The sequence below is a fragment of the Paroedura picta genome, chromosome 4, assembly GCF_049243985.1.
Source record: "Paroedura picta isolate Pp20150507F chromosome 4, Ppicta_v3.0, whole genome shotgun sequence".
NCBI classification, from domain to species: Eukaryota; Metazoa; Chordata; class Lepidosauria; order Squamata; family Gekkonidae; genus Paroedura; species Paroedura picta.
The window spans coordinates 136584482-136596737 of NC_135372.1; the positions used below are offsets into that span (position 1 = coordinate 136584482).

Genomic DNA, 12256 nt, shown 5'->3' on the forward strand with positions numbered 1-12256 from the left:
CGTGTGACTGAACAATATTTAATCTGTAATCATGTCTTCTTCTGTACTTGGTTGACAAAATTCTGTCTGTAGTTCTGTCAGAACCACCCCTCACATTAGATGTAGTCCAAACGTTAGTACTTCTGAGCCTGAACTACCACAGAATTACCACAGGAAACATTGTGAGGCTTACATCAGAATATGTGAGGGTGTGGGTATGTTTGTTTTTTGAACAAAAAGCCTTCCTGAGGCACAGCTTGTGCAGTATAGGGGGGGAAATCGTTGCAGTCTATAGATTTTAATTAATTTCATAGACCAGTTGGTAGTCTCTAGACTTAATTGAGTCCCAAGGCCATCACCTTTTAATTAAGAACAGCTTTACTGGATCAGACCAGGGCATGATCTAAACAAATACCCGCTTTCCAAATGTGGCAAGCTGAAGTATTTCAGGAGAGCAAGAGCCATCTAGTGACTACAGTGCTGGACTAGTCAAGAGGTGGCCAAACAGTAACTCTCCATTTGTCAATGGACTACAATTCCCATGAGTCCCTGCCAGCTGTTCACTCCCCTGCCCCTGTCCTCTAAGTTGAAAGAGGTTTGGAGGCCAGGGCAACATACTGGCAGCAGGTCGTGGTTTTAGGCTGCCCCCTCTTCAACCCACCAAACTTCTGAAAGCAGCAGAGAATTGGAGATAAGAGCTGAAGCCTTATTAGACCTTCCTGGCTGAGGGCTCCCTCCTGATTGGGGCTAAACTACCAGGGCGGGCCAGCTGGCAGGGCCTTATGGGAAGTGTAGCCCATGGACATCTGGAGAGCTATAGTTTGGCTACTCCTTGACTAGGATCTGGGAAACAGGGTTGAATCCCCACTGGTGTCATGAAAGCTTGATAAGTGAACTTGAGCCAGTGACGCATTCTCAGATGAAGGAAGGATGGAAGGACCACTTCATGACAGAAATGTTCCATGCCACAAAATTCTTCCTCCTGCAGCAAAGGAATAGAATTGTAGTCGGAAGTGACCTCCACGGTCATCTAGTCCAACCCCTTGCACATTGTTGGAGCTCACAACTAACTGCCCATCCACAGTGACCCCAATTTCATGTCCAAGTGATTCTCCCCCCCCCACACACACACACACACCAAGAATCTGCAGACTCAAGCCTGGCCGGAAGGAAATTCACCTACCATGGGTATGCAAGGAAGGGCCCCAAGAGACAAATACCGATACATTGTTTCCTGCCCACCCACTCACAACCTGCCTAAGTTCATAAAATCTGCATTTCTGTCAGATGACTATGTAGCCTCTACTTTTAAACATCCAAAAGAGAACTCTCTACCTCCTGAGGAAAAATGTTCCACTGAGGAACTGCTCTAACTGTCAGGAATTTCTTGTGGATGTTTAGCCCAAAATTCTTTTGGATTAATTTCAATCCAATGGTTCTGGTTCGACCCTCTGAGGCAACAGAAAACTCTACTCCATCTTCTCTATGACAGCCCTTCAAGTATTTGAAGATGGTTATCATATCACCTCTTAGTCGTCTTCTCTCCAGGCTAAACAGATCAAGCTCCCTCAACCTTTCCTCATACGACTTGGTCTCCAAACCCCTCACCATCTTGGTAGCCCTCCTCTGGACATGCTTCAATTTGTCTACATCCTTCTTCAATTGTAGTGCCCAAAAAGTGAACACAGTATTCCAAGTGAGGTCTTACCAGAGCGGAGTAAAGTGGTAACATTACTTCATGTGATCTGGACACTATGCTTCTTTTAATCCAGCCCAAAATCCCATTGCCTTTTTAGCTAGTGAGTCACACTGCTGACTCATGTTCAGTGTCTGGTCTGCCAAGACCCACAGATCCTTTTCATACATACTACTGCCAAGAGAAGTCTCATCCATCCTATACTGATGCATATGATTTTTCCTTCCTAAATGTAGAACTTTACATTTATCACTATTGAAATTCATTGTATTTATTTAAGACCAGTTTTCTAGCCTGTCAAGATCATCTTGTATTCTGATTCTGTCTTCTGGTGTGTTTGCCACCCCTCCCAGTTTAGTGTTATTTGCAAATTTAACAAGTGGGCCATCAGCGATGGTGTGATGTCACTTCCTGGGAAGCTCTGGAAATGATGTTATGGATCTATAGGAATGGCCAGAAACTCTCATATTCCTGAAGAGAACTGAGGACAGTTTCAAGTTTTTCCCAGGAGGTTATATCAGATCATAGACCCAACTGTCAACCCTAACAGGAGAGGAATAAGGTCAGGATGGAGATCGGGTTTGAATACCAGCAGTGCAGTTAGTAATAGTTGGTCAGAGCTCAATAAAGGTGAGATCAAGAAGTTTGAGAATGGCAGCTTGATGAACAGAGGAGGTTGGCTGTATCAGGTCCAGGGAGCTGCAGGTGTATGAACTGGGAGGCGGAAGAAAGCGGGTTGAGAGCATTTGCCCACCTTCCAGATTCTTACACACAACGTTCCTTTGTGTGTGAGTCCCCCTGTTTCCTTCTGATGGCCTTCCTGTACCCCAAACACTGAGTAAAGCATGCCGGACATGGCATGTCAATTGAGATAAGACCATAGAGAGCCTATCCGGTGAGCCACAGAAGAGCCAGATCTGATGAAACAAGCAAAACTTCAAGGCAAACAAAATAAGTCCTCCTGATGCCTGCTCCCACCTCTCTGTGACATCACAGCAATTCAGCCAATCACTGCCAGAGATCTCATTACCATCACTGTAGATCCTGAGCAGAAGGATGCCACGGTCAGAACTTTCTGGATTTAGGCTGAGAGTCTTGTGTTCCTTCTTTCTTCTTTTTTCCTCCCCTCTTTCTCACTGTCTGCCGCTTTGTTATGATTTCTCATGGTTTCCTTTAAAAAAATGACACCCCTTTCTTTTTTTCAAAAACAAGCAAATCTTCATTTTTTAATATTAAAAAGAATCATTTGTATGCCATGCTTTAATGGTCTCTGGACTCCATGCCCGCGTTAACTTCCTTGACCGGGGTCTGAGAAGCAATCCTCGCCCGTGTTAAAGGCAGCTCTTCAAAAATGTCACGGGTCAAAGGTCAGCCTGCCCTTGGAAAAAAAGTAATTCTCAGCTAGAATTAAAGTTTATTATCTTCAAACTGCCACGGCGGCTAGTTTGCTTCTCACTCTATCTTCCGCTCGCAAGAACGCCTCCTTTCCGAGATAAAGCCGAGTGCGAGGCAGATAACTCAGCCTTTTAGATCTGTCTCTCCTCCCCTCCCTTCCCCGGCCCAAGTTTTAATTATATTTGATAGCTCTTGTTTGAAATCTCCAGGAGTTAAGTAATTTCTTTGCAGCATAAGCCTATCGGCTTGTCGCACACCCCAGGCTTGGATACATCTGCATTTTGTCCATGGGGCTGCACTCGAGCAAAAAGCAATTCAGCAAGCGCAAAGTCGAGTAATCTCACTTAGACCTGCAGCAGCGGTACAAGCAGACCCGCGTCCTGGCTGACACATCTGTTTTAATGGCTAATTTGTGTCAAGAGCTGAGCCGGCAAGGAAGCATTTCCCCGCCAGAGGTGAGAGGCCCGGCAGCTGGATGGGATTGCTTTCATATAGCTCAGCGCGCTGACCCAGCAGTCTGAGGTCCCACAAGTTGTGATGTGCATAGGCCAGCGCCTTCTGCCGAAACGAATGGCGTGGCTCACACCCAAGGAGAACCCAAAGATACTTTGGAGTGAATCAAAGCCAGAAATCCAGCCAATGAAATGTGAACCCGTACTGAAATTTGCTTTAAGGATTTAGTGATCATAGAATCATAGAATCATAGAGTTGGAAGGGGCCATACAGGCCATCTAGTCCAACCCCCTGCTCAATGCAGGATCAGCCCAGAGCATCCTAAAGCATCCAAGAAAAGTGTGTATCCAACCTTTGCTTGAAGACTGCCAGTGTGGGGGAGCTCACCACCTCCTTAGGCAGCCTATTCCACTGCTGAACTACTCTGACTGTGAAAATTTTTTTCCTGATATCTAGCCTATATCATTGTACTTGTAGTTTAAACCCATTACTGCACGTCCTCTCCTCTGCAGCCGACGGAAACAGCATCCTGCCCTCCTCCATGTGACAACCTTTCAAATACTTAAAGAGGGCTATCATGTCCCCTCTCAACCTCCTTTTCTCCAGGCTTAACATTCCCAAGTCCCTCAACCTATCTTCATAGGACTTGGTCCCTTGGCCCCAGATCACCCTCATCACTCTCCTCTGTACCCTTTCAATTTCAATTGATGATGTAGGGCGCAATGAGAACTGGATCCAAGGTCATGTGATGAAGGTATGGGGCCAGCAAAAGGATCTCAGCCTGTCATTGGCTGACTTGTTCCCAAATTCAGGATGTTATCTCTTCAGAAGGTGTTTCCCATGCTAGACAGGTGCTAATGGTTTGCAGTACTTGACCTCAAGAACCTAGCGACCCATGAGGTATGCGGGAAATATCTTGGGTTTGCATGTGACAGCGTCAAGTATGAGTACACGGCTTTTCATTTTGAGCTTGCCACCACTCCTAGGGTATTCACCAAGTGTGTCTTGGTGGTCATGTCTAATTTGAGACATGTCTCATCTGAGATGCACCTTCTGCCTGTCAAGCCTCCATTGAACTCTCAATAAGCAGACTCTTTGTTGAAGGAAATCTCTTTATTGAAGGAAGTGGCGAACAGAGAACAAGGTGTTTCCTTTCTATAGCTAAAGGGCAAGCTTACAAGCGTAACTTTTATGCTTTATGCTGAGATCCCTCAGTCCAATTTGAAATTAGGTAAAAAAAGAATTAGGCGTGCTGAACAAAATACCAGTTTCCCATGCAAAATGTGTACAGACACTATAAAGTATTCTAACCCATACATATAAAAAAGGTAAAGGTATCCCCGGTGCAAGCACCGGGTCATGTCTGACCCTTGGGGTCATTTTACCGGCCTTGGAAGGATAGAAGGCTGAGTCAACCTTGAGCCGGCTGCTGGGATTGAACTCCCAGCCTCATGGGCAAAGCTTTCAGACTGCTGCCTTACCACTCTGCACCACAAGAGGCTCTTAACCCATACATATACAGAGCAATAAAGAACACTCTGGAAACAAGAGGATTGCCTTCTCCCTTTGGCCTCTAGTCTGTAGAATAATATTGGACAAAGCAAGCATACTAACATGTCAAGGTAGGGAAGGGACACAGGAACAGGTAAACAGGTAGCATGTGAACAATGGGTATAATGAGCATGTCACGACTCATGGTAAGACCTTGGGAGCAAAGAGAACAAATAAACCTGTAACTTGTGAACAGTGTCTTGGCACTACCATTATCTAGATCAGGGGTCGTCAAACTGTGGTCCTCCAGATGTCCATGGATTACAATTCCCATGAGCCCCTGCCTGCGAAGGGAATTGTAGTCCATGGACATCTGGAGGGCCACAGTTTGACTACCCCTGTAACCAGCTTCTGGTGACCACTTCCACAGAAGGCCTAACTCATGACTTGTGCTTCACATGCTGCACTCTGCAAGAGTTGTGTTTCCTTAACAGTTGGGAGAAATCTCTCCTTTCTCCCATTCCGTCTACAGAATTTCTCCGATGGATTCAGTGAAGGGCAAATCTAAGGGCTTCGAGCGTGCATTTGGGCAGGAGGCAAATCCACTCCAGGCAGAGTCTGTCTGCTTCCCTCCCAGGCTCTCCGGGCATCTGAAACTACTTTTTCTTTTTATGTAGATGCAGGCTCATTTGTCTCTTCCTTTCAGTTGGGGCAGGTCAACTCCCCCAGGTCCCCAGGGACAGCTTGACCAAAAATCTTAATGCTCCTTGCGTGATGTTACATCCATTAAGAAACATTACTGTTCCTTTTGTCATGCGGAGTAGACTGACCCACTGCGGGAGCCAGAATCCACTTGCAACCCAGTGAACAAAAACAACAATAATAATACCCATTTAAGTACATTAGAAACAGGAAACCGTTTAATGGCAATTTCTGCAAGGGAGGAAGAAGGCGGAGAAATTCACGGAATGCTTCTGCTTGTGTTTCTATATCTGAAAATGCTGAAGATATACATTTGAACGGTGTTCTTTTGCTGTTGTTTCCCCCTCTCCCCTGCTAGTTTATCAAAGGTACTGTGTCCAATAAAGGTGACAAAGGGTGACATTTGGAAGTAACAAGTCACGGGGACCGGGTGGCCTTTGAGAATTATTAAAGAGCTCCAGGATGAAAATTGCTGAACTATTAACTAAAATATGCAATGTTTTACTAAAATCAGCCTCCTTGCCAAAAGACGGGAAGGTGGCCAATGTAACGCCAATTTAGGCCAAAAGGTGAGAAAGGGACCCAGGAAATTATAGGCCTGTCAACCCAAGTACTGTCTCTGATAAAATGGTTGAAAGGAAAGACTAGAACGAAATTTAAGGAAAACAGGTCTTGCCAAAGAAGGGGGGAGCAGCATGTTTTTTCCCCCCTTTGCTAAACTTTCTAGAATGTTTGTGTTTGTGCTTGTCAGCAAGCCGATATGTATGCGGAAAGAAGATCCAATGATCAACTTGGGTCTTCGAAAGAAGGAGAAAAGTTCATTTTTATATCCTGTTTTTCTCTACCCTAAGGAGACTGACAGTGGCTTGGACTGTTTCTGCGCTGGGGACTTCACTGTCCTGGCTCCTGTGCAGGAGCACAAATCCGGGGCTGATGAGGTACGCCGGGCCAAATGCTCCCCTGTGCAGGAGCAGAAAGAGCCAGGGCACTTTGCCCTGGCTCAAACGCCAGCCTGCAGCCCGGCACGGAGTCTCCAGTACAGAAATGGAGACAATTACCTTCCCTTCCTCTCCGCACAACAGGCACCTTGGGAGGTAGGCGAGGCTGAGGGAGTTCTGAGAGGGAAAATGTGACTGGCCCAAGGTCAGACAGCAGGCCTCAGGTGGAGGAGGGTTAGGGTCTGACATTCTTAATCACTATACCACTCTGGCTCTCAAATGGTCAAATGGCAAAGTCCTTGAGCAAAATCACTTAGGATTGAATTTTCCATACATGTATCTAAAGCAGGGGTAGTCAAACCGGCCCTCCAGATGTCCATGGACTACAATTCCCACGAGCCCCTGCCAGCGAATGCTGGGCATTATGCTAAACATGTGGGAGACCATCAAGTTCTGGCAGCTTCAACAGGAATGATTAAAATGTGGCATTTGCTGCCAAAGGATTTAGAGATGGCTACAGCAATAGATTCATGAGGAATAGGTTGATCAGTGGCTATTAGCCATGGTGGTGACTGACGGGAGCCTCCATGTTCAGAGGCATTCCATCTCTGTATCCCAAAGTCAGGAGACAATATGAGGGAAAAACCATGGTCTCTGTGTCCTGTTGTTGGCCCTCCAGAGGAACTGGTTGGCCAGTGTGTGAGACAGGATGCTGGACTAGATGGACCCCTGGTCTGATCCAGCAGGGCTCTTCTGATGTCCTTATGAAGGCCTTGGCCTTTCTGCCTTTTGTTGGCCCTCCAGAGGAACTGGTTGGCCAGTGTGTGAGACAGGAAGCTAGACTAGATGGACCCCTGGTCTGATCCAGCAGGGCTCTTCTGATGTTCTTAGGAAGGCCTCGGCCCATCTGCCTTGTTGTCGGTCCTCCAGGGGAACTGGTTGGCCCCTGTGTGAGACAGGAAGCTGGACTAGATGGACCACTGGTCTGATCCAGCAGGGCTCTTCTGATGTTCTTAAATGAATAAATCTTCGTTGTCAATGATCAAATTTTAAAACAGACCCTGAAACTGTAACACATATCAAAGCCCAATTCCAGTGCGATTTGCACATTTAAAAATGTGTTGGATAACCGTAGCTACGGTCCTGAAAATATCCCTATATCAATTTCTTCCAGAAAAAGAAGAATAGAGTTGGTTTTTATACCCCACTTTTCACTGCCCGGAGGAGTCTCAAAATGGCTTATAATCACCTACCCTCTCTCCCCTGTGAGGTCAATGAGGGTGAGAGAGCTCTGAGACAAATCGCTCTATGAGAACAGCTTTTATCAGGACTGTAATTAGCCAGAGGACAGCCAGCTGGCTGCATGTGGAGGAGCAAGGAATCTAAGCCAACAGGCCAAATCAGAAGTCGCCGCTCTTAACCATGGCACTAACCTGGCTCTTAATACCAACCTTCATAAATCCCCTCACTGGCAAGGATTTGAAAGGGCTGAAGTTGCAAAATCGCATTATTGACATAATGTTCCTTCTCTTTAACAGCTTAGAGCTCACGCGGTGGACATGAACGGAAACAAAGTGGAGAATCCAATCGACCTCTACATCTATGTCATCGACATGAATGACAACAGACCTGAGTTCATCAACCAAGTCTACAACGGATCTGTTGATGAAGGATCTAAACCAGGTACAATAGGAAGAACTCCGTAAAATGATCAGGAAGGTCTTCAAAGGGCAAAGTCCCTCTAGAGATTTCTTTGTTGCACCTTTTTGAATCTGGGGAATTACTACTTGTTTCTTCTTAGAGCTTTAACAAGGTGATGGATGGAGGAATTCCAGGGAACAGGGCATTTTTAGCTCAGAAGTAGGATTTAGGTGAGTAAACATGTTGGTCTAAAGTGAAAGAACAAAGTATGGAGTCCAGGGGCATCTTTAAAATCCAATGTACTTAAATTTTGTGTTTAAGCTTTAAGCACCCAAAAGCTTCTATCCAAAAATAAACTAAATTGGTCTTAAAAGTGCCACTGGATGCAGACTTTATTCAATAGCTCTGAAGTATATTATTGGTTATTACTGAACCAATCTGTGCCAGGAATAGTCAGATTCATGGAAGACAGATTCCTCAAGAGCTATGAACTATGACTGCTAAGTGGAACATGTGTTTAGAACTACATTTCCTCTAATGGAAAGATACTTGAGATAAACAAAAAAGGAACGGACATTATCACCATGACTTCTTAATATATGATTCAAGGGGAAGTTTGCTAGTGAACTACCAGTTTATTCAACCGGTGGAGGAGGAACTCAGAAAACAGTGAAGGCAAAAGGGCAACCACCAGGGCACTGAACAGGTGTGTAGCCACTGGGCCCAGCACAGATAATAAAGCAGTCATCTTGAGTACCAACGGGTTGTGGTAATTGAAAGGGCCAGCAGGTTGCAGCTGATTTACGGTAACTTCATAGGACTTTCAAGGCAAAAAGAAAACAGTAGTAGTTTGCTGTTGCATAGCTACCCTGGACTTCCTCGGTGGCCTCCCTTCCAAGTACTAACCAGGGCTAGCCTTGCTTAGCTTCCAAGATCTGGTAAGATCTACTTAGCCTGGGCCAGTCAGGCTATAGGTTCTGCTATCTGCTTAAAAGCCAGAGTTTGTCATGGCTCTGATTCGCCTTCCTCTCCCCACAACAGACACCCTGTGAGGTGGGTGAGGCTGAGAGAGCCCTGATATCACTGCTCGGTCAGAACAGTTTTATCAGTGCCGTGGTGAGCCCAGCTGGTTGCATGTGGGGGAGCACAGAATCAAACCTGGCATGCCAGATTAGAAGTCCGCACTCCTAACCACTACACCAAACTGGCTCTCTTAGATTGCTGGATGAAGTAGACCTTGATTAGATCAAGCACGGCAGTTCTTGTTTCTCTAACAATACACAGTATATTCTCAGACGTACTTCCCTAGGAAAGGGATAAATTCCATAGGATTCCAATGCACCATTTTGATCTGTTCTCTTCAGCAAGTTCTTGAATGCTCAGGACAGCATATGGATCTATGATCCAGAGTAACGTTTCCATGGATGCAAGGATTCCTGCCAAGGAGAAGGAGGAGTAGTTTTTATATGCTGCTTTTCTCCACCCGAAGAAGGCTCAAAGCGGCTTACAGTCGCCTCCCCTTTCTTCTCCCCACAACAGACACCCTGTGAGGGAGGGGAAGCTGAGAGAGCCCTCACTGCTTGGTCAGAACAGTTTTATCAGTGCCGTGGAGAGCCCAAGGTCACCCAGCTGGCTGCATGTGTGGGAGTGCAGAATCAAACCCGACATGCTAGATTAGAAGTCTGCACTCCTAGCCACTACATCAAACGGGCTCTATAAAGCCTTCCCCCACTGTAGCAACCCAAAATTATGTTCTTAGCATACAAGCAACAGGATTGGAGGAGACCTTTTCATTCTGCAACAAAGTTATAACATTCTCCAGGAGCAGAAATCCTTATATCTGGATCCAAGCCATGGGCTTGAGGAACAGGGAGAGAACTATATAATGTTTAGTTTACCTTCTAAAGCAGCTGTTTTTTTCCAGGGGAACTGATCTTGGTCATCTCCAGATGTCACCTGGAGGTTGGCCACTCTAATTAAAGAGCATCTCAGCTCTGGCACTAACAAGTGAGCTATTTGCTGACTTGGAGAAAGATGACTCACATGGACCCTAGAATTGGATCTCTGGGTTTTGAAAGCCTAGGCAACAACCCATGTGGCTACGGGCCCAAAGCCTTCCGTAGACTGAACACTAGGAAAACGCTCTGTTTACAGTAGCCCGTTTGCCAAAATGTGAAATTTGGTTGGTTTTTCATTAAAGCTCTTTCCTCTGAAAAGGATCCAATCCCTTGCATTCGTCTCTCCACACAGGTGAGCTGCTCTCCGGGGGGAACAGAAAGGTTCTTTAGTCTTTAGTCAGGGAGAACGGTTCTCTTCATCCTGTTCAAAATACGACCACCTGCCTTGAGACAGATCCAGTATTTTCATACTAATTAGTCCGTGAAACCAATTTGTCTGAGGGAAAAAAAATAAGACAGTCAATTGACTGCAATCTTTATCTGTCAACCGACTTAATAGTAACTGATGTGGAGGATTTTTTTTTTTTTAATGAGAAATGTAGGCTATTTCTGTGAAGCGGCAGTGAAAGCCGGGTCTCCAGGTAGCCTTAATGAGGTTGTTTTCCCTGGATACATTTGTCTTCCATTGTTGTTTACCCAGCAGAAGGGTTAAATATCACATGATACCTGGGTTGTGTCAGCAGATATTTGTCATAACTTCTCCGTCGCCTGAGGTAGTTGTCATCCGAAAACCACAGAGGACACTATTTTTAACAAGGGGACAGGCAATTGGAATGGATTGCCTCTCTCCCTCGTGAGGAATTGCGCTAAGCTGGCAATGTGTAGCAGGAATAAAGTATTTTGCCTTACATCTTAAGGAAATAGCAGCGAAGCTCTTTTGCTCTTGACTGATTTTGATGCTTCCCACTTGGATATTGAGAAGCTTCTAGAATCATAGTGTTGGAAGGGACCTCATGGGCCATCTAGCCCAACCCCTTGCAGAATGAAGGAAATTCACAACTACCTGCCCACCCACAGTGACCCCAGTTGGGGAAGCTGGATCTGCTATGGAAGCGCCGGGAGGATCACAGGTGGTGCCCCTCCCAAAACCAGAGATCCTGGCCAGTCTGGTATGCAGGAAATTCATAGGGTGTCTGTTGCGGGGAGAGGAAAGGGAAGGTGGTTATAAGCTGCTTTGAGACTCCTTTGGGCAATGAAAAGCAGGGTCTAAAAACCTACTCTTCTTCTCCTTTCTACCCCATGCCAGAAACTGACCATAGGGTAGTAAGACAAGGAAAGGAGGGACAAGCCTATGTTCTATAATCGCCATGGCTTCAACCATGAGCCTGGTGGAGGACTGCAGGCCCTGAGGAACTCTGACAGCTCAGTTAGGGTCTGAGTTTATAACCAGCAACTGATTCCGCCAGATTGGAGCCAGGGCTGAAAAAGCCAGGGATCACGAACACTGGTATTTGCAGAGCATAATGCTCTCCAGGCAACCATACTGGAAGAGCCAGCTTGGTGTAGCAGTGAAGGGCAGTAGCCAGTTGGGTTTGATTCTCCACTCCACTCCTCTTCCATGTGCAGCCAACTGGGTGATCCTGGGCTCATCATCATCATCATCAGAAGAAGAAGAGTTGGTTCTTATTTGCCGCTTTTCCCTACCTGAAGGAGGCTCAAAGCGGTTTACAGTTGCCTTCTCATTCCTCTCCCCACAACAGACACCCTGTGGGGTGGGTGAGGATGAGAGAGCCCTGATATCACTGCTCGGTCAGAACAGTTTTATCAGTGCCGTGGGGAGCCCAAGGTCACTCAGCTGGCTGCATGTGGGGGAGTGTGGAATCGAACCCGGCTTGCCAGATTAGAAGTCCGCACTCCTAACCACTACACCAAACTGGCTCTCTACACCAAACTGGCTCTCTAGAGTACTGCTAGAGCTGTTCTCACAGAGAAGTTCTCTCTCAGCCCCACCTACCTCAGAGGGTATGTATTGTGGGGTTCAGGAAGGGAAAGGTGATTGTGAG

At 46.2% G+C, this 12256-nt stretch overlaps 1 protein-coding gene across 5 annotated transcripts in view; it reads left to right on the forward strand.

The window, feature by feature from the left end:
* Positions 1 to 12256, forward strand: part of CDH4 (cadherin 4) — a 911643-nt gene that overhangs the window by 702972 nt on the left and 196415 nt on the right. For all 5 annotated transcript variants that reach the window (XM_077335763.1, XM_077335764.1, XM_077335765.1 and 2 more), the window contains one exon: positions 8193 to 8337. In XM_077335763.1, coding sequence (XP_077191878.1) covers positions 8193 to 8337 — 145 coding nt within the window. The remainder of the gene's footprint in view (positions 1 to 8192; positions 8338 to 12256) is intronic.